Source organism: Dermacentor albipictus, chromosome 7 (assembly GCF_038994185.2).
Source record: "Dermacentor albipictus isolate Rhodes 1998 colony chromosome 7, USDA_Dalb.pri_finalv2, whole genome shotgun sequence".
Lineage (NCBI taxonomy): Eukaryota > Metazoa > Arthropoda > Arachnida > Ixodida > Ixodidae > Dermacentor > Dermacentor albipictus.
This window is the reverse complement of record NC_091827.1, coordinates 88898880-88924605: the sequence shown is the minus strand read 5'-3', so window position 1 is coordinate 88924605 and position 25726 is coordinate 88898880. Positions and strand designations below refer to the sequence as shown.

Below are 25726 nucleotides of genomic sequence, written 5' to 3'. Positions count from 1 at the left end.
AGAAGTCGCAATTACACGAGTAGCGAAGTGCGTTTCCGCTGCATTTCTTCTGCGCTATCCGCACACGCAGAGCCATCTTGCGGCAAACACAGAAGACCCCCTCCTCTCCATGTAGGGCGCTGCCTCGACAGATGGCGCGCCACGCGCGCATTGGAGCTGTGGAAGGACCGGTGCGAGGGGGGTCGTTGCCCGGACTCTCTCTCCTGACAACGCTTCGCCTTGCTCCCTCAGCAGAATCAAGCGTCCTTCCTTTCTTTAGATCACTATCTCTCTATCTCTCTGCCCGTGCCGATCACGACGTTTGGCTGGCGTGCATCATTTCCCCCTCCGAGATACCGAGTTCTTCGGTTCGTTCCGCTTGCTCAGGCGCACGTTTCGTTGCTGCGCCGAACGCCGCGTTGCTCGACCATATGGCTCGACGTTCACCGCGTCCGATGCGGGGCACCTCGTAAGTGATGGCTGCCCTGTAGCCCATTGTCTTACACCCCTTGGCGGGTCGACGGGAACGCTGTCGCGTTCCACTCTTGAAGGCGAAGCTTAAGCGTCCTCCAATTTTTGGCTTTAACTTGTGACAGCTCCTCGTGTTCAACTCCTGCTTCGCCCCCTGTCCCTTCAGACTTGAATGCCCTAACAAAAATGATTGCTCCCGACCTTCCTCCCCAGCGTGCTCAAGAACTACGTTGCCTCCTTGCCTCATACTGGGAAATATTCGACCTTGGAGAACGGCCTCTAGGACAAACGTCTGTCGTAAAACATCGACTAAACGCCGGTGATGCGAGCCCGATCCATCGGCGACCCTACCGCGTCTCGCCTACTGAGCGACATATCATTCAACATGAAGTTAACAAGATGCTTTCTCGTGGCATCATCGAACCTTCTTGCAGCCCATGTGCGTCACCTGTTGTACTAGTTAAAAATGACAACAGTTGGCGATTTTGCTTCGATTATCGACTCTTCAACAAGGTAAGAAAGAAAGACGTCTATCCGCTACCACGCATTAACGATTCCTGATCATTGCGATATAATTAACCTGCATGTGAAGCTTTTCACTTGGATAACCTCACCAGTTGTAACTAAAATTTCTCACCAGCACACTCATATTTGCACGTATGAGCTTATATACTATACAGTTTCCTTGTGATGCGTTCTTGGGATGTAGAAGTTATCTGCATGATGGATGGGCTATGCGGTGCAAGTAACATAACCAGCTAGTGAGTATTCGGCTATTCCCCTAGGATAGTGGTCTGGCATGATGCAGCACCAATTTTTGAGCGCTTCACCTCGGGGGATCCACCATTCAAAATATTGTCCTTTTGTTCACTGCTGCTGATAGATGAGATTGAGCTAGACATTCGGGTAGATCCATGTTGCACCAGGCAACCATGGCTACACCATCAGCTCCCGCAAAAGTTCAAACGCACTGAATTGTAGGAACTGTTTAAAGAAAAATTATGGGGTTTAACGTGCCAAAACCGCTTTCTGGTTATGGGGCACGCCGTAGTGGAGGACTCCGGAAATTTCGACCGCCTGGGGTTCTTTAACGTGCACCTAAATCTAAGTACACGGGTGTTTTCGTGAAGCTAAACATTTCGACAGAATTGCCTGTCTGGTTGGGAAATTGATTAGAACTTGAGACTGACTCCAACCAAATAACTGAATTTTATTAGCCCGACGTTTCGGAGCCCATTCGGCTCCTTCTTCAGGGGGTTGTTCTTCGGGGGGTGGCGGTGTGCCGCTTTTAAAGCGTCTTTTTTGAAGAAAGGAGGGGGGGGAACACGGGAGGTGGGGAGACACTCCACAGAGGGAAAGGTGGGGGGGAACAAAAGGAAAGGGGGGTTTGTGTTGTTGACCGCTTCCAAGGAGCTGCGATGACCGGTGCTGGGTGGAGTGCTCACGAGGGTGCCCTTGATGGGCCGCGGGGGGGGGGGGAGGTTACAGGGTCGCGCCGACGTTCTGTGTTGGTGAAACGAGCGGGAGTCTATCTGGCTGTGCGTCCTTTTCTTCTTTTCGTCATGTCGCCAAGGCCATGGACATAGACCGAGGGTAGGTTGCCCTTCACACGGTTTATGTTATTCTCCGTATTCTGAATGTGCCATGACTCCAGTAGTAGTCTCTTTCGCCAGTTCGTTTCTGTTTGAAGGATTTCAGTTTCCTTGAAAGCAATTTTGTGGTCGGCGACTTCAGAGTGTTCAGCGACGGCGCTGCGAATACGGTTGAATGTCCTGACGTCGTTCTCGTGTTGTCTGATCCTTTCTTTTAGATTTTTGGTTTCCCCGATGTACGACGCCGGACAGTCAGCACAACTGATTTTGTAGACGACGCCTTGAGCTTTTTCTTTTGGTGGACGATCTTTTGGTTTAGGGAGGAGGATATTGAAAGTGTTTATTGGTTTGTGCGCCACTTTGAGGCCTTCTTTTTTTAATATTCGGCTGAGCGCTTCGCTGGTACCTCTGATGTACGGGATGGACACTCGCTTCTGGGGTTGGGGAGAAGTAAACGGCTGAAGGTCCCGCATTTTGTTTCTTCTTTTTTGTTGTCTGGTTGTCTTTCGAATGAAGTCATCTGTGTAGCCATTCCTCTTAAGTTCGTTGAGAACCGTTCTCTTTTCTTTCTTTAGATCCGATTCCGATGAGGAATGAGTTTCGGCTCGTTTGAATAAAGAATTTACAACAGACGCCTTGTGGTTTGCCGGATGGTCGGATTGGAAATGAAGATAGCGGCCTGTGTGGGTTGGTTTTCGGTAAACTGAAAATTTTAGAATGCCGTCTTTTCGTGTAACTTGTACATCTAAGAATGGGAGTGATCCGTTCTGTTCGTGCTCATATGTGAACTGTATATCCGGGTCTATGGAGTTTAAGTGTTTCTGCAAGTTTTCGACTTGGCTCGTCTTCACGATGCAAAAACAATCATCCACGTACCTGAGGAAGACTTTTGGTTTCGGGAAAAAAGTATTTAAAGCTCTCTCCTCGATGCTCTCCATAGTCAAGTTAGCCATGGCAACGGAAATTGAGGCCCCCATAGGAGTTCCTTTAACCTGTTTGTAGTAGCTGCCTCGGAAGGTGAAATAGGTATTGGACAGGCACAGTTCGAGAAGGCGGCAGATCTCGTCTACACTCAAAGGGGTTCTCTCACTGAGCGTATCGTCACGTTCCAGTGCATCTCTAGTTGCGGAAACAGCCAACTTAATGGGTACTCTTGTGAACAGAGAGATTACATCAAAAGAGACCAGACATTCATCATCTTCGATACGGATTTTTGATGTGAGTTTGATGAAATTCTCGGAGTCGCGCACGTGCGATGCTGTCCTTCCGGTGAGTGGTGATATGATCTGATGCAAGTAAGTGGATAGTGATCGTAGTGGGGAACACGAAAAGTCTACGATTGGTCGTAAGGGGATTCCGGGTTTATGGAGTTTTGGCAAGCCGTAGAAAGCTGGAGCGGATCCGTTCCTACAGATTAATTTTAGGTAGAGATTTCGAGAATTTGGGTGGCTGCGGAATATTTCAATCAGCGTCTTGTTCAGCAACGACTGAGTTCTCGTAGTGGGGTCCTTCTTTAGTCTCTCGTAATCTTGGCTGTCAAGTAGGGCGGACGCCTTATCCTCGTAGTCCTTTATGTTCAAAACAACGGTTGAGTTCCCCTTGTCCGCCGGTAGGATCACAATGTTGGTATCTTCTTTCAGCGTTCTCATTGCTTTTATTTCGTCGGAAGTTAAGTTGCGTTCTCTTCTGCGGTTGTTATTGGACCTTATTATGCCGATTGCTTTCAGTCTGACCTGTTCCCGCATTTTGGGGTCTAGTTGCTGGATGCCGCTCTCAAGGGCGGCGATCATCTTGGGGAGGGGTGGGTTATCTGTCGTAACATTGAATTTTTGACCTTTTGCCAGGATTGAAGTTTCTTCGCTTGTGAGCTTTCTCGATGATAAATTGGTTAGTGTGTGCTTGTTTAACACTCCTGTTTTCTCGTTTTCGTTGATTAGGGAAGAGAATTTCTTCTTCTGCGTTTGACTGTGTTTCATTTCCTCTGAGGACGCTACGGCCTTTGCAAACGATTCAATTGATGAAAAGAGATGGGGTACCTTGTGTTCAAGTTGTCTTCTGGCGAAGAACGCGTCGACTTCTTTCTTCCGGATCAACATGTGGCACTCATGTATCCGTGCTGTCACCAATCTTTGCTGGGCCTTGTCGATGATGTCCCGGCCTTCTGGTGTGTTGATTGGTTGGCGTAGCTGGAGACTTCGTGGCACGACGTTCTTGTCTTTGCATTTCCGGGTGAAGTCTAGGTGTGTCTTGAAGGTCGATATTCCTTTCACTGCTTTTATATAGTTCTTTGCAAGTTGCACTGCCTCTAGCCCGAAGTCTGCACGTAAAGACTTGAAGCTAAACATTTCGACAGAATTGCCTGTCTGGTTGGGAAATTGATTAGAACTTGAGACTGACTCCAACCAAATAACTGAATTTTATTAGCCCGACGTTTCGGAGCCCATTCGGCTCCTTCTTCAGGGGGTTGTTCTTCGGGGGGTGGCGGTGTGCCGCTTTTAAAGCGTCTTTTTTGAAGAAAGGAGGGGGGGGGAACACGGGAGGTGGGGAGACACTCCACAGACGGAAAGGTGGGGGGGAACAAAAGGAAAGGGGGGTTTGTGTTGTTGACCGCTTCCAAGGAGCTGCGATGACCGGTGCTGGGTGGAGTGCTCACGAGGGTGCCCTTGATGGGCCGCGGGGGGAGGGGGGGGGGGGAGGTTACAGGGTCGCGCCGACGTTCTGTGTTGGTGAAACGAGCGGGAGTCTATCTGGCTGTGCGTCCTTTTCTTCTTTTCGTCATGTCGCCAAGGCCATGGACATAGACCGAGGGTAGGTTGCCCTTCACACGGTTTATGTTATTCTCCGTATTCTGAATGTGCCATGACTCCAGTAGTAGTCTCTTTCGCCAGTTCGTTTCTGTTTGAAGGCTGGACCCCACTACGAGAACTCAGTCGTTGCTGAACAAGACGCTGATTGAAATATTCCGCAGCCACCCAAATTCTCGAAATCTCTACCTAAAATTAATCTGTAGGAACGGATCCGCTCCAGCTTTCTACGGCTTGCCAAAACTCCATAAACCCGGAATCCCCTTACGACCAATCGTAGACTTTTCGTGTTCCCCACTACGATCACTATCCACTTACTTGCATCAGATCATATCACCACTCACCGGAAGGACAGCATCGCACGTGCGCGACTCCGAGAATTTCATCAAACTCACATCAAAAATCCGTATCGAAGATGATGAATGTCTGGTCTCTTTTGATGTAATCTCTCTGTTCACAAGAGTACCCATTAAGTTGGCTGTTTCCGCAACTAGAGATGCACTGGAACGTGACGATACGCTCAGTGAGAGAACCCCTTTGAGTGTAGACGAGATCTGCCGCCTTCTCGAACTGTGCCTGTCCAATACCTATTTCACCTTCCGAGGCAGCTACTACAAACAGGTTAAAGGAACTCCTATGGGGGCCTCAATTTCCGTTGCCATGGCTAACTTGACTATGGAGAGCATCGAGGAGAGAGCTTTAAATACTTTTTTCCCGAAACCAAAAGTCTTCCTCAGGTACGTGGATGATTGTTTTTGCATCGTGAAGACGAGCCAAGTCGAAAACTTGCAGAAACACTTAAACTCCATAGACCCGGATATACAGTTCACATATGAGCACGAACAGAACGGATCACTCCCATTCTTAGATGTACAAGTTACACGAAAAGACGGCATTCTAAAATTTTCAGTTTACCGAAAACCAACCCACACAGGCCGCTATCTTCATTTCCAATCCGACCATCCGGCAAACCACAAGGCGTCTGTTGTAAATTCTTTATTCAAACGAGCCGAAACTCATTCCTCATCGGAATCGGATCTAAAGAAAGAAAAGAGAACGGTTCTCAACGAACTTAAGAGGAATGGCTACACAGATGACTTCATTCGAAAGACAACCAGACAACAAAAAAGAAGAAACAAAATGCGGGACCTTCAGCCGTTTACTTCTCCCCAACCCCAGAAGCGAGTGTCCATCCCGTACATCAGAGGTACCAGCGAAGCGCTCAGCCGAATATTAAAAAAAGAAGGCCTCAAAGTGGCGCACAAACCAATAAACACTTTCAATATCCTCCTCCCTAAACCAAAAGATCGTCCACCAAAAGAAAAAGCTCAAGGCGTCGTCTACAAAATCAGTTGTGCTGACTGTCCGGCGTCGTACATCGGGGAAACCAAAAATCTAAAAGAAAGGATCAGACAACACGAGAACGACGTCAGGACATTCAACCGTATTCGCAGCGCCGTCGCTGAACACTCTGAAGTCGCCGACCACAAAATTGCTTTCAAGGAAACTGAAATCCTTCAAACAGAAACGAACTGGCGAAAGAGACTACTACTGGAGTCATGGCACATTCAGAATACGGAGAATAACATAAACCGTGTGAAGGGCAACCTACCCTCGGTCTATGTCCATGGCCTTGGCGACATGACGAAAAGAAGAAAAGGACGCACAGCCAGATAGACTCCCGCTCGTTTCACCAACACAGAACGTCGGCGCGACCCTGTAACCTCCCCCCCCCCCCCCGCGGCCCATCAAGGGCACCCTCGTGAGCACTCCACCCAGCACCGGTCATCGCAGCTCCTTGGAAGCGGTCAACAACACAAACCCCCCTTTCCTTTTGTTCCCCCCCACCTTTCCGTCTGTGGAGTGTCTCCCCACCTCCCGTGTTCCCCCCCCTCCTTTCTTCAAAAAAGACGCTTTAAAAGCGGCACACCGCCACCCCCCGAAGAACAACCCCCTGAAGAAGGAGCCGAATGGGCTCCGAAACGTCGGGCTAATAAAATTCAGTTATTTGGTTGGAGTCAGTCTCAAGTTCTAACGGGTGTTTTCGCATTTCACTCCCATCGAAATGCGGCCGCTGTGGCCCGGATTCGATCCCGCGACCTCGTGCTTAGCAGCCCAACACCACAGCCACTGAGCAACCACGGCGGGTGTAGGAACTGTTTAAGTGCCTATCTGTACAGTCATGAAAATTCAATTTGTACCTAAGAAGTTCTTAGGAGTTCTTGGTGTAATTTGTTAGTCTCTTCAGAAATAATAAATAGATGTTCCGACCTCTGCCAGAGTACACGAGAATCACCCACAGAAGACTAAGCATTTAAGGGAGCTACATAATACTAATTGCCTCTTGTTAGCTGCTTACTGCACAATATATTGTTTTCTGTTATGAGAAAATAAGTGCATCTAAAGTGCTTGCCTGTTCCACGGGTGCCATCTATGCAGACACGGTCAGTGCCGAGCTTCCTGAACAGCTCTTGCTGGGGCGCTATCATAATCGCCAACATGAAATACTTCCCATCAAGAAGGTCGTAAGGGGGCCGGTTAAGGATGTTGGGTTTGTCTGGCTGGCACTGGTGCTTGAAAAAAATAATACTGTATTGTCCTTCTCTACATGTATCTGCTTCACCCATACCTGGACGGTAATATAATCATTGCTGTGGAGACGCTCATGATTACTGATGTTGTCACGCATGATGTTGTGCAAGTCCTGCTGGGCAAGTTCACACGTTGAAAAGTCCCGTCCAAGTGTTGCCTTGCACCGTCCAAAACAGCATCCAATGACACGCCTTCTTGCAGCTTAGCTTCGGGAACGGGGAAAAAAGTGTTGAGCTGCTACAAATGGCAGTAGTTTTGCACTTGTAATAGTATTAAGCGTTTTAAAACATCCATAATAATGCAGCTTTAAGAAACCCCTTACCAGGTTTGGCCATTGCAAATAAATGACTGCAGTGCATAGATAATGTGGAGTAGTTGTCTTCAAAATATTACTTATGTAGTAAAAACGATTTAGACAGAAGCTTGTACACCTTATTTCACAGGGCAATGCGTCTCCTTGCAAGCAAAGATACCGTCACAGGTCTATGATGCTCTAAGTGACCAAGATGCCAAGTGTGCAAAGGTACTACCAGCTGTACACAGTGTAGAAAATATAAGAGGTACACGTAAAAAAATCAAGACCAAATGCTTGGAACTTAGCATGATGTCGGATTTCGGCTTTTACATGGGGGGGGGGATGTTCCTAGTGGACATGGTCAAGGTAGTGGGTCAGAGCCTTTACTTTGTAAAAGATAAGTTGCCTCGTCTGTCCACCACCGCATATTTCACTCTTTGTAGAACCTTACAGTTGCCACCACATGACAAAAAGAAACCATACTGGACCTGAAAATGAGTCCTGCCCACCTTGTAAACTTTCGTTACCCACTCGAATTTGTTAAGTGCCATTAGGAAGGGTTCTAACACAACAATTTTTCAAACTAGTTCTTTAATGGAAAAATTGTCATCCACCTAACTTCAGCATGAAGCTACAGAGGTTTGTCAATTGGTTTAATAGAAAAGGACCATAGGAGGATTTGAAACATTGCATTGCCATGTTACCAGGTGGCGAGCTTCAATGCTAAACTCATCCTTTGCCATGTCTAGTGTCCACAAGTGAGTGGTTACATGCCTTCTCCCACACTGGAGCCAGCTGACGGACTGCGTGGCGTTCCTGTTATGAGCCTCCACCTTGTTTTTTAATGCTAATAACATTCAAGGCATTGTTTGAGCAATTTCATTTCCGGCTATATACCACCAAAAACGTTGCCTAATCATGCATATAGTGCAGTTTATATAACTGAGAAATAGCTGAGTGAACGATTAAAAGTGTGTGACGTGAATGTTTAAGCATTAGCTGTGGTGCCAGCTAGGTGTTTTCGCTCCCGATATCGCTCGGGCATCTAAAGGCCCTGCTTCTTTCATGATGTCTGAAAAAAATACCTTGCAGCGTTCTCGTTTAACACGCTCCTCTTCCATGCTCAACTACTCGCCGGCTTTCTAAGCATACAGTGGCGCAGCTGAAGGCGGTATGACGGTAATGGCAAGGACACATTCAAATGATGAACATGTCCTCATTTACATTGTCCAGTTCGGAGACCCCGCAGGGGCGTCTGCGCCAGCAGGCGTTTGTTGTGTTGCGGCACCACGTACCCGAGAACACGAGGGTCGGACCCTCCCGCGTGTAGCCGTGCGCGGCTTAGCCGTGTCTGGGGAAAGGGGGATCCTGGGGGTTGAGCCGATGCTGGGTGTTCGGACCTTTAAGGCCCCCCGGCGGAGGCAACATACCTCTTTGGCCTCGGCTTCACATAGAAGGCACCTCCAGACTGACCCACCGTTCGAGTGGTAGCGTCGAGTAGTAGTAGTAGTAGAAACATTTATTTCGAAGGGAAAGAAGTAGTCGTCGAGGGGCGCAGACGAGCCAGCTGTGGAGGAAGACGACGATGCTCGAGCAATCGCTGATGATAATAGTTGTTAATGATGATGACGATAGTCTCCGCTTGCCAATGAATAGTTCAACCCCCCCCCCCCTCTTAAGCAGTGAGCTGCAAAGGATCCAGCTGTGGAAGGAGACGACGACGACGAACGCGTGAGCAGTGGCACGAGAGCGTTCGCGCGATTGCGCCGAGGGGCGGCAACGAGCTAGTTCGCTGCATGTTCGTGGACGACGGAAATGCCCTAGCCCATATACAACTTCACTGTAAAAACTTATACATTTTTCTACCGTTCCGAACACGCTTCAATTTTGCCAGCTTGCTATGGGACACTTAGGGTTTGATACTCGGTGCATAATTCAAGCTCAAACTTCTTGCGTCATTGCCCCTTTAAGTACGCCGAAAAATGGAGCGACAGTACGAATGTGTCTCCAACCAGTAAGCTGCCATGTAAGGATAACTCGGGGCCCAAGAGATCGGTTAATTTTGCCGTGGGAATTTCATTACGGAGTCCAGAGTGCTACTGGCCCCTCGTAATTCACGGTTAATGTGTCATTCACAAGCCATTATTATTGCCTTGGCGCTCTTAGCCAACATCCGGCCCTTGCGCCAATAAACCCCTGTAATCATCATCATCATCAACACCGAGTTTCAGTGGTCAAATACATGCGTTTAGGAGGAAGCCATATCTCTGGGTATGAGAAATCGTTTTTCTCGTCAACCAGTGCAAAAAATTTGATGAAGTTTCTCGCAATTAAAAGAAAAAAATTTAGTATAGCGACTGTCGCAAATATTTTTATTTTGTTCAACAACCAATTTTTTTTACTTAGATCGTCAATTCCTTATCAAAAATTACCAAAATTCGCAGCGTTTCAGAAAGCGAGACTATCAAGAGAACAACTCTGCAACTAAACAATTGATAATAGTATCACATTTATGTACATCTGAGGCGGACGAAATTTATGCCATATACATGGCTCTCAAATAAGCCTCTAATATGTGATAACTATTTTAAAGCTCATGTAAACGGTGTGAGAAATTAACATATCAATTGACGCATCAGATTTGTCCACTTTGGATGCTCTAGCCGATGCGGTAGTTTACAGACCTGCGATATCTGTTCCTGGTGCAGAGCTATACGGATTTGTAAACTTCGTACTTCTATTTGTTTCAAGCTTACGAATAAAATTCCTTTTATAGAACGCAGGCCCTAAACCGAGATTTCGTGTCCAACAGTCACTAGAATTTAACTTTATTTCTCAAAAGGGACAAATTGCATTAAAATCGCCCAAGTGGTCATCCCTGAAATGCGTTTCTGCGTTTTACATATATTTCAACAGGCAGCATTAGAGTTAGGCACGAGTTAAGGCTTCCTCTAAAGTGTTGCCAGCCGCGAGAGTGCATAGTAATGTTCAGGATAGCCTAGACAGGGGGCTAACCACAGGATATCTGAGGGGGGAATGACAAGTTCGTCAACCAGACGGGCATCCGGCTTCCTGCCCTATAAAGGGGAAGGTGGTCAATTAATAAAACAAGGCAAACGAAGAAATAACGGTGGAAACGCATTTAACATGTACAACATGAAAAGCATTGCTTAGCTAGCAGATGCATGAGAGTAAATGAGTAAATAAGCAGACTCTTGCGCGGAACAGACGACAAAACAAAACATACACATATAGGCAGAACAGGTGCTGTCCTGCGTCTTTTCCACGCTAGATCCGTGCATCACACAAGGAACCAAATAGCCATGGCACTTGCTAATGGTCACTTGGGGTCACTGAATAGCAATAGCATATTCGCATTGTCAGCACAGTAAAAGAACGAATTGAAATTGAGACGAACGGTGCACACAAATTTGCAATGTCAGAAGTAGCCACACCTGTCAGCAGAGTTCATTACTGAGCCCGGCGGACAAGCAAACGCGGTGGCAAAAGGGGCAAACATGCTTAGAACTGCAGTGCACAGTGGGTTTACGTGAGCGCCTCTGTGGTCAATGTAACAGCCCGCGTGGCAGTAGTTTATGAAAAAGAGCTGCTCGGCGCTGTATCTCTTCAAGCCTTCAAGGGGCAGATCAAATGATTGGTTTCTGAATTGCACGTAGGCCGAGTAAGCCACCTCCACTGCTGGAAGGTCGGGAAACACTAAGTAGGTATCTGTGACAGAGGTGCACGAAAACGTGTTCCACAGGGTGCGGCGACTGGTTACATCAGTTGGCCAAACGATTTCGTCACCATTCAAAAGGTAGAATATTGTGTTTAGGGCAGAGAGTACTTGTGTAGCGAAGATGTAGCCGAGTCCACCGTACAGCATAGCGCTTGTGCCAGTTGCGTAGTAGAAAGGAGATGCCAAAGCCGCAGGTGCGATATAAATCATGCTAAGAGCGACGTCGTACCAACCGAGGCGCTTTAAGAATAGTCCGTGCACAGTTCTCGCTTCAGTGTGCGCAGCGGTAACCCTGACTCGCTGCATTTGCCGTCTGGTCCACAACCATTCGCCAAAAAAGCTGTCAGCTTTAGTGTAAGCTGAGCCGTAGAAGCTCTCGAGAGCTTCCGTGCTGTCGAAACCGTGTTCTGGCCAAACGACGCTTTTTGTGTTCTCAAGCATCATCGCTAGTGCAGACTTCGTGGATGATGGCAGTTGGGTGGATGAGCGTACCTTCTCCGCAGCGACCGCATGGATGTTGTCGAAGAGTTGCCTTATGGTGTGCTGTTCTGTAGTGGAGAGATGCGACTTGTAATTGGCGGCGAGAAGCGCGCTATACGAGGCGTCTACGTGCATGGCGCACACAATGGACTGCAGGGCCTTCCCTAGCGGATGGCCCTTCAAAGCCGCAAAGAGAGTTTTGACAGCCACAATGCCAACAGCTTGCGCAAACCACCAAACAGTGTGGAACCAAATATCTCTCGCCGTGTAGACCCCAAAGAGGGTGTCCATCGCCGTCAGAATGTGTTCACTCGCTACTAGCACAAGGCTGTCGTGATTAAGCGGTGCCGTGTCGACGGAACGAAACGCGATTATCCAGTCTTGGGCGCTCACATTTTTCACGAGCAACTGCAGGTTTTTGAGGCTGACGAATCGAGGTGCAATGTGCGCAGCTTCCTCCGCCACGCTGATGTTCCCGAAAACGTGGCCCTGCATCTGAGCGCTACCTCGTATGAATGCCTCGAAAGCAGGCGCTGCGGGACGATGGCGGAGGATAGTGTCGATGAAATCTTGTACGTAGAGAGGGTACACGTCAGCGTAGCGGAGGAACCGGTTGTGCAGGTAGTGAAACGCAGTAGGAAACGGGGATGGACTGATGACGACAAGGCTTCTTCGCTGTTCCGGATGACTGGGTACAAAGTCGACGCGAAACCACAGCGGAAGTCCCCATAACACGGCTAGTTCCAGTAGAGCTTGCAGGGGATACCATGACTCGACCGGCCCCGTTTCCTGCCAGTCCCTTGTGGGCCAAGAAAATGTCCGACCGCTGATGAAACTCACCAATTCTCGGACAGCGTCGTCTTTGCTGCTGGTCTCTGCCACGCACTCGCGCATCATGTTGAGAGGTCTGCCAGTAACGCTTGCCGTCCAATTAGCAAGACGGCTGGAGTGTGTTAAGCGAGCGATCCAATCAATGATGACACCCATCTGGACCGTGAATGCGATATCACGGTACTTGTTGTCCCAGCCAGAGCATACGAAGCGTCCGAAATCCTCGCATGGTGTGACTGTGTGGCTGCGGTTCAGGCCCAGGACGTATGCGTGGTAGGTACAGTCAGCATTCGAGCAAACTCCTTTTTTATCGTCATTGGTGTGGTCCCATTGCGGCAGGAACAAGATTGTAACTATTACTACGGCCAGGATAAAGAGTGATGCGAATGTGGAAATGTGCAAGATCTTTTTGACCTCACTCGAATGATCTCTGGATGGTGGCGGCATGCTTTGCTCGTCGCTAGTGGTAGGCTGTAATAGAAAGCGACAAGTAATGATGAAATAGGCAATGCTGCTACGGATACATTTTTTCTTCGTTTTCCAAACTACTTTGACAAGCTTTGACAATGTTCCAAGGAATCACTTGCCTACCGCTTTATGCTAACTACAGGTAATACAGTGCACCTCATAAAGAGGACACAAGTACAGGAGCCCACCCGCCACTAGTTTGATGCCCAGCGATTGCGGGCTAATTCCGAAGGGAGTAGAATGCAGATACAGTTGCGTACCATAATTTGTGCACTGTCTATAAACAGCCCAAAGGGGCCACATCTAATCTACAGATACGGTGTCTCTCACAGCGTCAGCGTTGATTTGAGGCCTTAAACCCAACTGAAGCCTTGGTGCGAGTACTCTGTTGAAAGCTGGACTCGCTGTTGGGTGAAAACAGGTCCATGAATGTTTCGAACCAATTTTTCCACGCCTAATCGAACCATGACGCTCCTATTATCTTCGGTTAGGTACAGAGTCCCCGGTGCCCTTGCGATAATTTCATGTGCTTGACGATATTTTCTTAATATCAAGAAAAAGAACCAGCTACGATCAGTGTGAAGATATTTATTTATTGGTGTTGTAGTTGTGTTATGATTGCGAGTTTTCAAAGAAATTATTGAAATTAAGAACAGAATATGGCAGAAAATTGAACAAAGATTGCTTCGCGTGTTACGTGCACTCTGTTGCAACGGTACCTTTGGGTCGTCACAAAGACAGCGATGAAATTACGACCAAAGCGAGTTTGTAGGTGATGACAACAGGGCGTCAAGTACTACCTTAAAACTGTATATTGGTGCTAGAGAAATCTCTCGGGCTGAAAGCAGCGTGATCAAAGAAGTCCTGTCGCAAAGAAGTTGAGAAATAATGTAGGTGCTACTTATTTTCCATCGCACTTCTCTTAAATGTGTTTGTTCCGCTGCAGAAAGGTTAGAGCTATTGAGGGAATCAAATAAGCTTGAAAGTTCTCGCTAGAACTCCAGCCATTCTCAAGTATTGAATTGACTGACATATTCAGCTGTTCAGCGTACGTTCACTAATGTGAACACCAGGCAAAGCGAATGCTTAAAAACGTAAGTGAAGGGCTAAAAGATCTGCTCTGTCGGCGTCTGCTTTCGGCCGGGAGTTGAGAAAGACTGGTTAGAACTTAAAATGGAGTGAAATACGCAGTTGCGTTCGGAGGAAATAGTACAGACTTAGCTAATTGATTTTCACGTAGCTTCAAAGAGGAGGCCACAAACACAGGGCTAGAGATGTGTGCTTAATATTGCATAGAAGGAGAGGAAGTATCAGTGCAGTATGATATAAATTGCGCAGAAGAAGCGACCATCGTCCTTATGAACAAAATTACTGCTCTATGCAATATATCTTTAATAAAATTTGTGGACTCGTGCATGATGCCGCTGCTGAGGAACACAGTCCAGAACTTAAGGACATCGCCAAACAGCATGTATAGCGGCCGGCCCTGAAAACATGCGCGTTTTCTATGGGAGAGCGTCGTTTTTTGCTAGCACCACATCATAGAGGCATCATTCAAGGATGCCCTGAGGCCAGCCAGCTTCTACGCGGCCAGCGAGACAGCTCATGGAAACGGAAGAGCTACTTACAGCCAAACACCAGTTCGAAAAGGCCTGCAGTGTTTGAGGTATAGGTGAGTATAAACATTGAAGCTTTCAAGCATTTTTGGTCAGTTAGAAGTGTTTTGCGATTAAACGTCTGCACTAATTGGCATACTCCCTGGAATTGATCTGTCGACTTCACTGACTGAGCTTTCAGCTAGCTGCAGCAATAGTGTTTGAAATGGCAAAGGAGTCGAAATTTTCATTATGAAGTCTCAAAATTCATCGTGGTAGATATATAAACGTGGATGCGTTGTCGTGCCCGCGTCACAGCAATAGCCGAGCGTTTCGTGCAACCTATATCAAAACCGCTTATATTGCCTACCCTTGGATCTGCTCTAACGGCTCAACTACCTGTACTACACTCTCCACCGGCACTATAGCAACACGGTGCCCAAGAGCCAGAAGGTGGGTGTCGGGAAGAGTCGGGCCTCTCCGAACAGACTGAGAGCGCCGAAGAACTCGACACTCTCTCCGCGGAAGGCTCCTTCTGTCAAATACAATTCTCACTATACATGAAGAAACTGTAGTCTCGATTGAGTCTAATGAATTCGCAATTTACCCTCGGGACACTAAGGCACCCCTAAGGATAGTCTTTGATGAGCGCTCCGAGCAGCTGTCATTTCCTGAAATCTGCTAGGGGCATCCGGGGTTCACTTGCTTTGGATCGCGCCCCACTTACGCCACGACCGAGATACGCCGCGCCGACCTACGCAGAGTGTTGCCCTTGTATTTGCTGCACATTCTGGTGGAGTAACTAAGATTTATCACGGCTACGGCGCTTGCGGTTACCTTTAGGAACAAAAAAAACTGGTCGCTGAAGCTACCAAGAAGCTGTCAGATATGTGTATGCAATGTATATTCCTTATATAATCAAGTGCAAAACGAAAATTCACCCATTATTACGATACTCCCTAATGCTAAATTTGAGCGCAGCTTTATACGCGTTTTCATTGCGCGATGCCTTCGCTGGCCCGGACAATCTGTATCGTGTGGCGCGCTGCAAACGAAGCAAAGTATGGTGCCACTGCCTCGCTAACTGGCAGATCGCGAGAGGCAGCGCGTCGGTGACACGTCGGTGCGACTCACAGCAGCCACCGCGGACACCTCCGCTCATGCAGCACTTTGTTTCCATATATAGTATAGGTGGCGTCATCGGTGAACGGACGACGATTTTATGCGGAGGACATTGTGTTGCTAGCGAACAAGCAAAGTGATTTGCAGCGTCTGGCTAATATCAGTGGACAGGAAGGCGAGAATTGAGGTTTGCAATTTAGCGTTAGAGAATCAGGCGTTATGGTATTCAATGAGAACAGTGAACAGACAGTGGCAATACAGATACACGGCGAGGAAATACCTCGGATGAAAGAATATAAATACTTTCGTGTATGGATAAACAAAGGCAATAGATATATCGAGACATAGGAAAAAACAACAGAAAAAGGGAAAAGAAATGCAGCCATAATGCAGCACAGAGCGCTATGGGGATACAATAGGTACGAGGTGCTCCGGGGTATGTGGAAAGGTGTAACGGTTCGAGGACTTAGTTTTGGAAATGCGGTTGTTTGCTAGAAATCAGGGATACAAGCAGAAATCAGGGGTACAAGCAGGACTCGAAGGGAACCGAAGGTCAGTGGGAGGCCTCACATTGGGCGCTCAGGGGAAGACTACGAATGAAGCTGTGCAGTGTGATATGAGTTGGACTAGTTTTGAAGTGAGAGAAGCTCACAATAAAATTGCTTATGAAGAACGACTGAGGGATAGGGAAGAAAGGAAATCGACTGGCAGAGTGTTTATGTATCTGTACAGGAAAAACATTGATTCTCAGGGGTGGAAAATAACTAGGAAGCTTACCAGCAAGTATCTGGCCTGTAGGGTGAGCAACACAGCAACAAAGAACGTCAAGTTGAAACTCAGAGAGGCTGAAATAATCTCATGGGTGGCGGCAATGAAAAAGAAATCTGCCATGAGTAGCTACTTAAGAGGAAAAAACGAAATCAGGAAAGAAACAATTTATGGTAACTCAAAGGAAAGGTAATTACTTTTCGAAACGACATCGGGATGCCTTAGGACACGCAACTATAAAGCAAGGTATAAAAGGAAGAAGCATGTGCTTGTTACGATAAAGCTAGGGAATCGATGGAGCCCGTTTTATTAGATTGTGAAGGCATCTGCCCATCGGTCGATTTAGGCACCACTGGCCTCATTGAAGCCCTTGGGTTCATCGAGAGGAGGGGTAAAGTGAACATGTCCGCAATAGAGATTATAGTAAGAGGTGATTGAAAGTTTGGTGGAAGAAAAAGTAGGGAAACGACAAAAAGCGGAGACGTACAAAAGTAAACTTCACAATAGGAGGTCGGGAAATTTGGTTGTGGGAGTTCATCGTGTTTCTTTTTTAACCTAGGTAGGCCATTAGGCAGTATAATAACAAGAGCTTAGTGGCGCAACCCACCGCCCCGCTGCAAAGGGGACGCTCATAACATCCATCTATCCATCCATCCGACGCGCGCTACTCTGACGCTATCTCGTGTAGCTGTTGTCGCCGCACAGCCCATCTTGCGCGCCACTACACTTTTCTTATCATGCATTCGCCATACCCTCCTCCTCCGCTTTCGCCTCATGGTTCCGTGGCACCCTTCTACTCCGGTTTCCTCCTCGCGCTCTCTTCGCAATCGCCGTATTTCATCCCCCGCTGCGCTCCGCGCTCGCTCTTTCTACCTTCGCTCTGCTCGTTCGCTCGGTTACAAGGTACGCCGATGCTCGCCGCAGTAACGGACACCAACGTTCTAAAATAATTTCTTCGCATAAAGTGTTGCATTGTAATTAAAATATTCATACCGGGAAACCGCACTTGATACATACACAGACATGTTTCATCAAGCACTCTCACCAAGAATGCTTCACTTTATGCACAGATGTCAACTGCAGTTGTTGAGTCTTCTCTTATTTTTATGTACGTGTTTCAATACCAAACAAATTACTATTACAAGAATATAGTAGATACGGCACAAGACGTGCGCTAAATATAATACTTGAGAAATACCTAGTTGGGTATTAATGGAGATTTACCATTCGCATTATATAGTGCAGTCTATCGTGCAAATAATGGTTGCCTCGCGCACTAATTTTCTTCAGACTTTCCTCAGAAGTTGTTCCATCTGCCACAAACGATCTTCAAAGTTTGGTTCATAAGAGAAAGCCGTCTGGTATGCAGGCTATGTGCCCGCCTGTTGCGTAGTGAAATGGCATGTATGAATTTTCATATGTCCGCTGGAATTGTGACTGGAACCCTCGACCACTGTGGTGAATTGTTTCTTTAAGTGTTACCCTTATAGTGGCATAGGGTACGCTCACATATACCGCCGAGAGCCGCGCAGACCGTGCATTCCACAGCTGTCGCCGCGAATATTCACCGGATGTCGGTAACTGGACCAGAGTTGAAGTCCCATGACGGTTTGATGGGCCAGTCTGGCGACGCTAGAGCCTGTGCTACCGGCCGGGGTCAGCCAATTAGCCGAGAGGGCCCTCTCGCGCGAAGGTGTGAACGCGCCGGCGAAGTCCTTGCTAGAGCGATGGCTAAGGCGTCCCGCTGCGTGGAAAGCAGAAAGAAAAACACGCACACGCATAAGTAGCGATGAATTCACTATAACGCAAACACCCAACGGCAAGCGATATCTTGCGCTGGGATATGGGTCAGTGTGATACTTCCGAAGTGATCGCTACATCAGCAACACATATGTCCTTGAACATGAGAGCACTTCTTTGGCTACCCTACCTCATTTCGGTGGGTCTATCTGGCCTAGATACGATGAGAACGTAAAAATAGTAAGAGAATCGAGCGCCTAGCTGGAATCGAAAAAAGATTATGTTTACGTGCCAAAACCACTTTATGAGGCACGCCGTAGTGGAGAACTCCGGAAATTTCGACCAGCTTAGGGTTATTTAACACGCATCTAAATCGAAGTACACGGGTGTTTTCGCCGCCATCGAATTGCGGTTCGATCCCGCCGGGGATTGGATCCCGCGACCTCGTGCTCAGCAGCTCAACACCGTAGCCATTGAGCAACCACGGCGGGTTAGATAGAATCGAACCCGAGGCGGTAGCAAGGTAAACGAGCACCTATGCTCGGCGCCACGAGAACAGGTGAGAAGGGGCGTGAAATACTTCGGACGTAAACGGAAGACTGCAACCGCCATCGTGCTGCGAAAACATCTACGCGCATTCGCCGCTCGGGGGCGGAGTTAGAAGGTCTTCGGAGACTCGGAGTGCGTTTGGGTGCAATAGCGTCGAACCCAACTGGACACGCCGTCGCTCTCGGCTCACACGCCCGTAATGGACATTGAATAAGGCGTGTGCGCTGTGCGAATGCGGGCTCTCGCGTGGCTTAGAGCTGGCTGTCCTCGTAGATGGTTTCTCGCGGATTTTTTTTTTATTTATCTTTATTCATACCTACTGCAGGCCCTGAGTGAGCCGAAGCAAGAATGCAGATGTAGAAAGAGAAACAGTGAGCGTGCGGGTATTTCTCACGGCCGTCGCCGCGTGGGTTTAGATTTTCGTGTCCAGTGCTTCACGGCAAGCACCCGCTCCAGGTACCATTGATATACTTGCAATCCTGTAACAATCTGCTAATCTCTACTGAGTTTTCTACTTAATCTCCCATGAGGTTCACTGTAGGGTAAATGTGTATCAGGCACAGATTACTCAATTACTTCTTTCCTGCTTCCGCAGGAGCCGTCCTGGCTTGCGAATTTCGAAATTATTCACTGTAGAATCAGAAATTGTTGCAACATACGAACGGTTTTACATGAAATGACCATTGCCATGAAGTGGACAGCATAATCTCACCGGCTTTCTCTATTATACATGAATTGTGCGCTCTGATATAAAGAATAACATTGCAAAAATTTTCCTTTCCACCAAATTACGCGTGCCTGTAGCTATATTTTCGTGTTTCATAACGAAGTTATACCAAAGAGCCTGCACGGGCTTTGTTGTGAATTTGCGTTGGCAGCATGTAAGTCGAGTGAGTGCCTTAATTACACAGTAGACAAAGGACATCTCCACGATTTTTTCTTCACGCCCAAAGCTCCAAAAGCTATACTGGGTCACCTGGAGCTGTTCTTTGCTTCTATGTCAACAACTGAACACGCTGTCACCAAAAGTATCAAATGGGCTGTGGCCCACAATATGGCTCCTTCCTGTCGTCTTGAAAAAGACAAGTCCACTTGTCGAAGCCTTGGCTCCGGTTTGCACCTTGTTCTCGTTTTTCTCATCGTCTTGAATTTCCATATCGGGCGTTACCCGTGGTTTCCCTGCCTTGCTGTGCCAGGTAGGTAATATTTATCAAAAATTTAATCCCAGGAAAATAAAGGCGAAGACAGGCTTGGAAACATGCAGCGTTTGTGTTTTCTGCGTGTTTTTAACTTCGCTTTTTATTTTAACTCTGAGTTCAATAATGTTTTCGTAGGGCAGCCATTATTCTGCCAAGCGGTGTGCTTAGCCAAAAAGAACTCGAAGCTTCCCAGCGTGGGAAGGATAAAGCTTGCCTTGTGCAAGCACGCTTATTTTGCCTTATTTCTTTCTCTATGATACACCAGTTCTACAATGAAGTGACCTATAGAAAGAAGTGTATCTGGGGTCCCGCTCGCTTCGTTATAAAGTTCTTTGACTATAGAATGAAGAATGTGTCACAACGGGCGCAGGCCGCGTCACGCATTTTGTTTGCTTTGATACTCACTTGGTCATTGACATTTGATGCTATAAGTGAATGAATGAATGAATGAATGAATGAATGAATGAATGAATGAATGAATGAATGCAGAGAAGTAAAGCTATGTGATCACCTTGTGCCTGGTCCTCGAACTTCCGTGCGAACCACCTGTCCAGCGAACGTCGTCGGGCCATAGAAAACCTGCGTGGCAGGGCGCCCTCCGATCCTGAAGACGGGGCCGCTGCCATGCTGCCTGATCTCCGGATCGCCACCACCGGTTCCGCGCTCGATGACCGAGTAGCTGTGCTCTTTATGATGGAGGCTCGCTTGGGTGCAGGCGCACCGGAGGGCTGCGCGGGGTGCAGGATGACAACGTAACACTTTGAAAGCGCGTCAGAGCTGAAGAACTCAGCAGGACGCGCTGAGCAAGCGCAGAAAAATTCACAGTTTTGGTGGTGGCCACGGTGTTAGTGTTTCTTTCGTTTACCGCTGCTTAGTGAAAAACACACTGAAGGGTCCCTAAACCGCCTCTGACATTTCTAAAAACGACGATTCTAAACAAACACACACATCGCGTACAGTGTAGCGTGACGATCGTCTTCGGTAATAACGACAACGTTACGCGTTCTGAGAATGTCACAATTAAAAAAACAAGAAGAAAAAAATTACAATCCCGTGGTGTTCTGTTTTTTTTATCTACTAGAGCACTGCCCTCACGACCTCATTCTGGGCCTTGACTTTCTGTCTACACATTCCGCTTTGATAGACTGTTCTGCTGGTGCTATTGACCTGCTACCTGCTGCTATTGACCCTCCCGATAGTGCTCCGATACGGCTATGTTCCACAGAGCATATTCGCCTCCCTCACCGTGCCGTTACCTACATAGGTGTCTCCCGCGTTCCACCCGTGCCAGACGGCGGCTACATCGTATCTCCTAATCCGGATGTCCTGCTCTCGCATAACGTCGCTTTCCCTCACACCGTCGTTACCATTTCGGACAACACGTCCTGCCTTCGGCTTGTGAACTTTGAACTCTGTACACAAGTACTCGCGCACGGAATATCCCTGGCGCAAATAACGCCAGCCAGAGACTACCACATATTGGCTTTTACTTGTGACAGCTCCTCGTGTTCAACTTCTGCTTCGCCCCCTGTCCCTTCAGACCTGAATGCCCTAACAAAAATGGTTGCTCTCGACCTTCCTCCCCAGCGTGCTCAAGAACTACGTTGCCTCCTTGCCTCATACAGAGACATAATCGGCCTTGGAGAACGGCCTCTAGGACAAACATCTGTCGTAAAACATCGAATAAACGCCGGTGATGCGAGCCCGATCCATCGGCGACCCTACTGCGTCTCGCCTACTGAGCGACATATCATCCAACACGAAGTTGACAAGATGCTTTCACGAGACATCATCGAACCTTCTTGCAGCCCATGGGAATCCACTGTTGCACTAGTTAAAAAGAACGACAATAGTTGGCGATATTGCGTCGATTATCGACACCTCAACAAGGTAACAAAGAAAGACGTCTATCCGCTACCACGCATTGACGATGCCCTGGATTGTCTGCATGGCGCGCAATATTTTTCGCCTATCGACCTTCGCTCCGGCTACTGGCAAATTGCCGTCGGTGACATGGACCGCGAGATGACAGCTTTTATTACTCCCGATGGCCTGTATCAGTTCAAAGTGATGCCTTTCGGTTTATGTAATGCCCCGGCCACATTTTAACGAATGATGGACGCCCTCGTACATGGTTTCAAGTGGTCCATCTGCCTCTGACGTGATCGTTTTTTCTCCGACTTTTGCGACACACATCGAGTGCATGTCGACGATCCTATCTGTTTTCCGTCAGGCGGGGCTACAACTAAATTCGTCCAAGTGCCACTTCGGTCGTCACGAAATTTATGTGCTCGGGCATCTCGTCGATTCTTCTGGTGTATGCCCTGATCACGATAAAATAGGGGCAGTCAAAGACTTTCCCGTGCCAACATGTGCAAAGGATGTTCGCAGCTTCTTGCGCCTTTGCTCCTACTTCCGTCGGTTGGTCCGAAATTTTGCGAACGTTGCGCGCCCTCTCAATCAGCTCCTCAAGAAAGACGCTGCATTCATTTGGTGCCCTGAGCAAGCTGGTGCTTTCACCGAGCTGATTGGGCTGCTTCCGTCCCCGACCATTCTCGCTCACTCTGATGCGTCAGCTCCAATAGAAATCCGTACCGATGCCAGTGGCTACGGTATGAGGAGCTATCTTGGCACAGAAACAAGGGCGAAGACGTGTTATTGCCTATGCCAGCGGCCTTCGTTCCTATGCGGAGAGCAATTATTCTGTCACCGAACGCGAGTGTCTGGCTCTCGTTTGGGGAGTGGGTAAATTCCGCCCCTATTTGTACGGCCGCCTATTCACAGTCATCACTGATCACTGTGAACGCTCTGTGTTGGCTCTCGTCCCTCAAAGATCCTCCAGGTCGCCTTGGCCACTGGGTTCTGCGCCTTCAAGAATACAACTATTCAGTTGTATACAAGACCGGCCGGTTACATCAAGATGCGGACTGCTTGTCGCGCCATCCTGTCGAGCCTTCTGACGTTTCTGCGGCCGGCATACGTGTCACCGTTCTCTCTCTGGGCTGTTTTTCGCGACATTGGAGCCGAACAACGTCGGGACGCCTCCTTGCAACACCTTATTCAACGGCTCACGTCAACGACGCCCGATCCTTCCCTTCGCATGTTTGAACTTCAAGATGGCATATTATACCGCTCTAACATGCGCCCGGACGGCCCTGCCCGACTCTTCGTTGTGCCTGAGCGTCTGCGTCAGACTGTTCTCGCCCAGCTTCATGATGTACCGACTGCAGGTCACCTTGGTGTGTCACGGACTTATGCCCGCGTTCGTCGGCGCTTCTTTTGGCCTGGTCTATACCGTGACGCCTTCCGTTATGTCGCTGCGTGGGATCTTTGTCATCGACGCAAAAAGCCGACCACATTCCCTGCTGGTCGCCTTCAACCACTTGACGTACCATCAGAACCATTCTTCCGTGTAGGTGTTGATCTTTTAGGCCCTTTTGCTACGTCTACTTCGGGAAATAAGTGGATTGCTGTAGTAACAGACTCCGCCACCCGATATGCAATCACACGGGTTCTTCCGACAAGCTGTGCAATCGATGTCGCGGACTTCCTCCTAAAAATAGTCATCCTTCACCATGGCGCCCCTCGAGAGCTCCTCACCGACCGAGGCTGCTATTTTCTTTCTAAAGTTGTCAATGACATTCTACATCCGTGCGCGACTAAACACAAACTTGCTACTGCTTACCATCCGCAAACGAACGGTCTAACCGAGCGCCCTAACCGCACCCTTACTGAAATGCTGTCCAAGTATGTGTCCGATGACCATCGCGACTGGGACGTTACGCTGCCGTTCGTTACTTTCGCGTATAATTCGTCTCGCCATGATACGTATCATGACGAGACGAATTGGCGTATCATGGCAAGAGGAAGAATGGAGAGAATGGAGAATGAATTGGCGTATCATGGCAAGAGGAAGAATGGAGAGAAGCCTGCGGTACCGCAGGCTTTTCTCCATTCTTCTTCTTGTTTGGCCGCGACCATACGTTACCTTTCGACACCGTTCTGCCTGCTAGTCTGAATTCCACATCCGAGTACACCCGTGAAGCCATCCTCAATGCACAAGAAGCACGCCGTATTGCTCGACGTCGACTTGTGGAGTCGCAGGACAATCAGCGGCGCTTATAAGACGTCCGCCATCGTGACGTCCATTACACACCGGGCGCCCTGGTTCTCCTTTGGTTGCCGTCGCGACGCGTTGGCCTCTCGGAGAAGTTACTTTCACGCTACTCCGGCGCTTACGGTGTCTTGCGTCAAGTAACTGACGTCACGTACGGAATCGCCCCTCTTGAGCCAACCGTGGCTCAGCATCGCTCCGATCTGGTCCACGTCGCACGTCTAAAGTTGCATCACTCGCCCGCCTCCTAACCAGCACCGAGCTGGTGCTTCAGCCGCCGGGGGTCATGTGACACGCTGACGAAGAAGATGTTTTAATCATCGTCGGAAGAAGACGATGTTCTGGTCTTCGCGCGCTGTCTACCATCTTGTCAGCTGCTATAATTATTGTAAATATTCTGTAAATACACGTCTGACTGTTTTTAACGCCGTAACAATATATATACATATAATAAAGAGAAAGAGAAACTATAAGAAGGCAACGAACAATCGCGAACCAAGGACAGGATAGGGGACATTATTGTTCTTCTTAATTGAAAAAAGAAATCAGGATAAATTAATCGAAATGAAAGCGGACTAAAACAAGTGCCCGCAGCTGGGATACGAACCGACTTCGTCGCATTACGCGTGCGAGGCTTTACGAACTGAGCTACCGCGGTGCCGTTTTCCCATCCACTTTCTGTGGTATTTATGTTTATCTACAAGAAGTAACACAGGGTGTGCTAGCCAATGCCACCACTCACGGCCTTGGTGGCGGATGTTGAACACCCTTTCTGCCGCAGGCGTCACGTCTAAGTGAACTTTTTTGCTAAAGGCAGCTGGTCAACAAACACCACGCATGCTACCTGAAGGCATAAAAGCTGCCTGATTCGAGACCCCCGCTACGTAATGAACACGAGAAGACAGGAAACGGAGGGGCCCGTTTATTATTGCGATACCGAATATCTGCACACTCCAAGTACATTTTCGCCGTCGCCGTGATGTTCCCTATAAAGTACAAGGGCGATAACACCGTCGCCGCGCGTCGTATTGTGTATGCGCGAGTGAAAGCAGGCGAGGGAAGCCGAATATCGCTGCTTAATCTGGCGCGCGCGAACCAAGAAAGAGGGAGCGAACGCGCCGTTTCCGACACTCTAAAAACAGTTTACACCCTTTGGGTTGTATATTTGTCCCACAACAATAATCGTCAACTGCCTTGCTTGCGCTTCCTTTCTTGAAAACTCGGCGCTCGCTACTTTCCTGTCGAGAATGCTGCGTCACACTGATAACGCGCATGCCGTTCGTGACTGGGAAGTACCGGGCTCGCAGCGTTAAAAAAAGGAAACGCGGGCAAGACAGATGATGATTATTGTTGTGGGACAAGATAAACCCCAAAGGATGTAAATTTTT

General features: G+C 48.3%; 1 protein-coding gene across 3 annotated transcripts in view; it reads right to left on the bottom strand.

Moving 5' to 3' along the window:
• LOC135916765 (uncharacterized protein DDB_G0284671-like) overlaps positions 1-25726 on the bottom strand; it is a 44452-nt gene that overhangs the window by 8321 nt on the left and 10405 nt on the right. For 2 of the 3 annotated variants that reach the window (XR_010569054.1, XM_070522435.1), the window contains exons 2-3: positions 20736-20952; positions 18305-18480 (exon numbers count right to left, since the gene is read on the bottom strand). Coding sequence is in view for 2 of the 3 variants with exons in the window: in XM_070522435.1 (XP_070378536.1) it covers positions 18305-18480; positions 20736-20952 (393 nt within the window). In the remaining variant the exon portion in view is untranslated. Of the gene's footprint in view, positions 1-10858; positions 13255-18304; positions 18481-20735; positions 20953-25726 lie in introns of those variants that run through there. The other variant, XM_065450211.1, reaches the window with a different exon arrangement.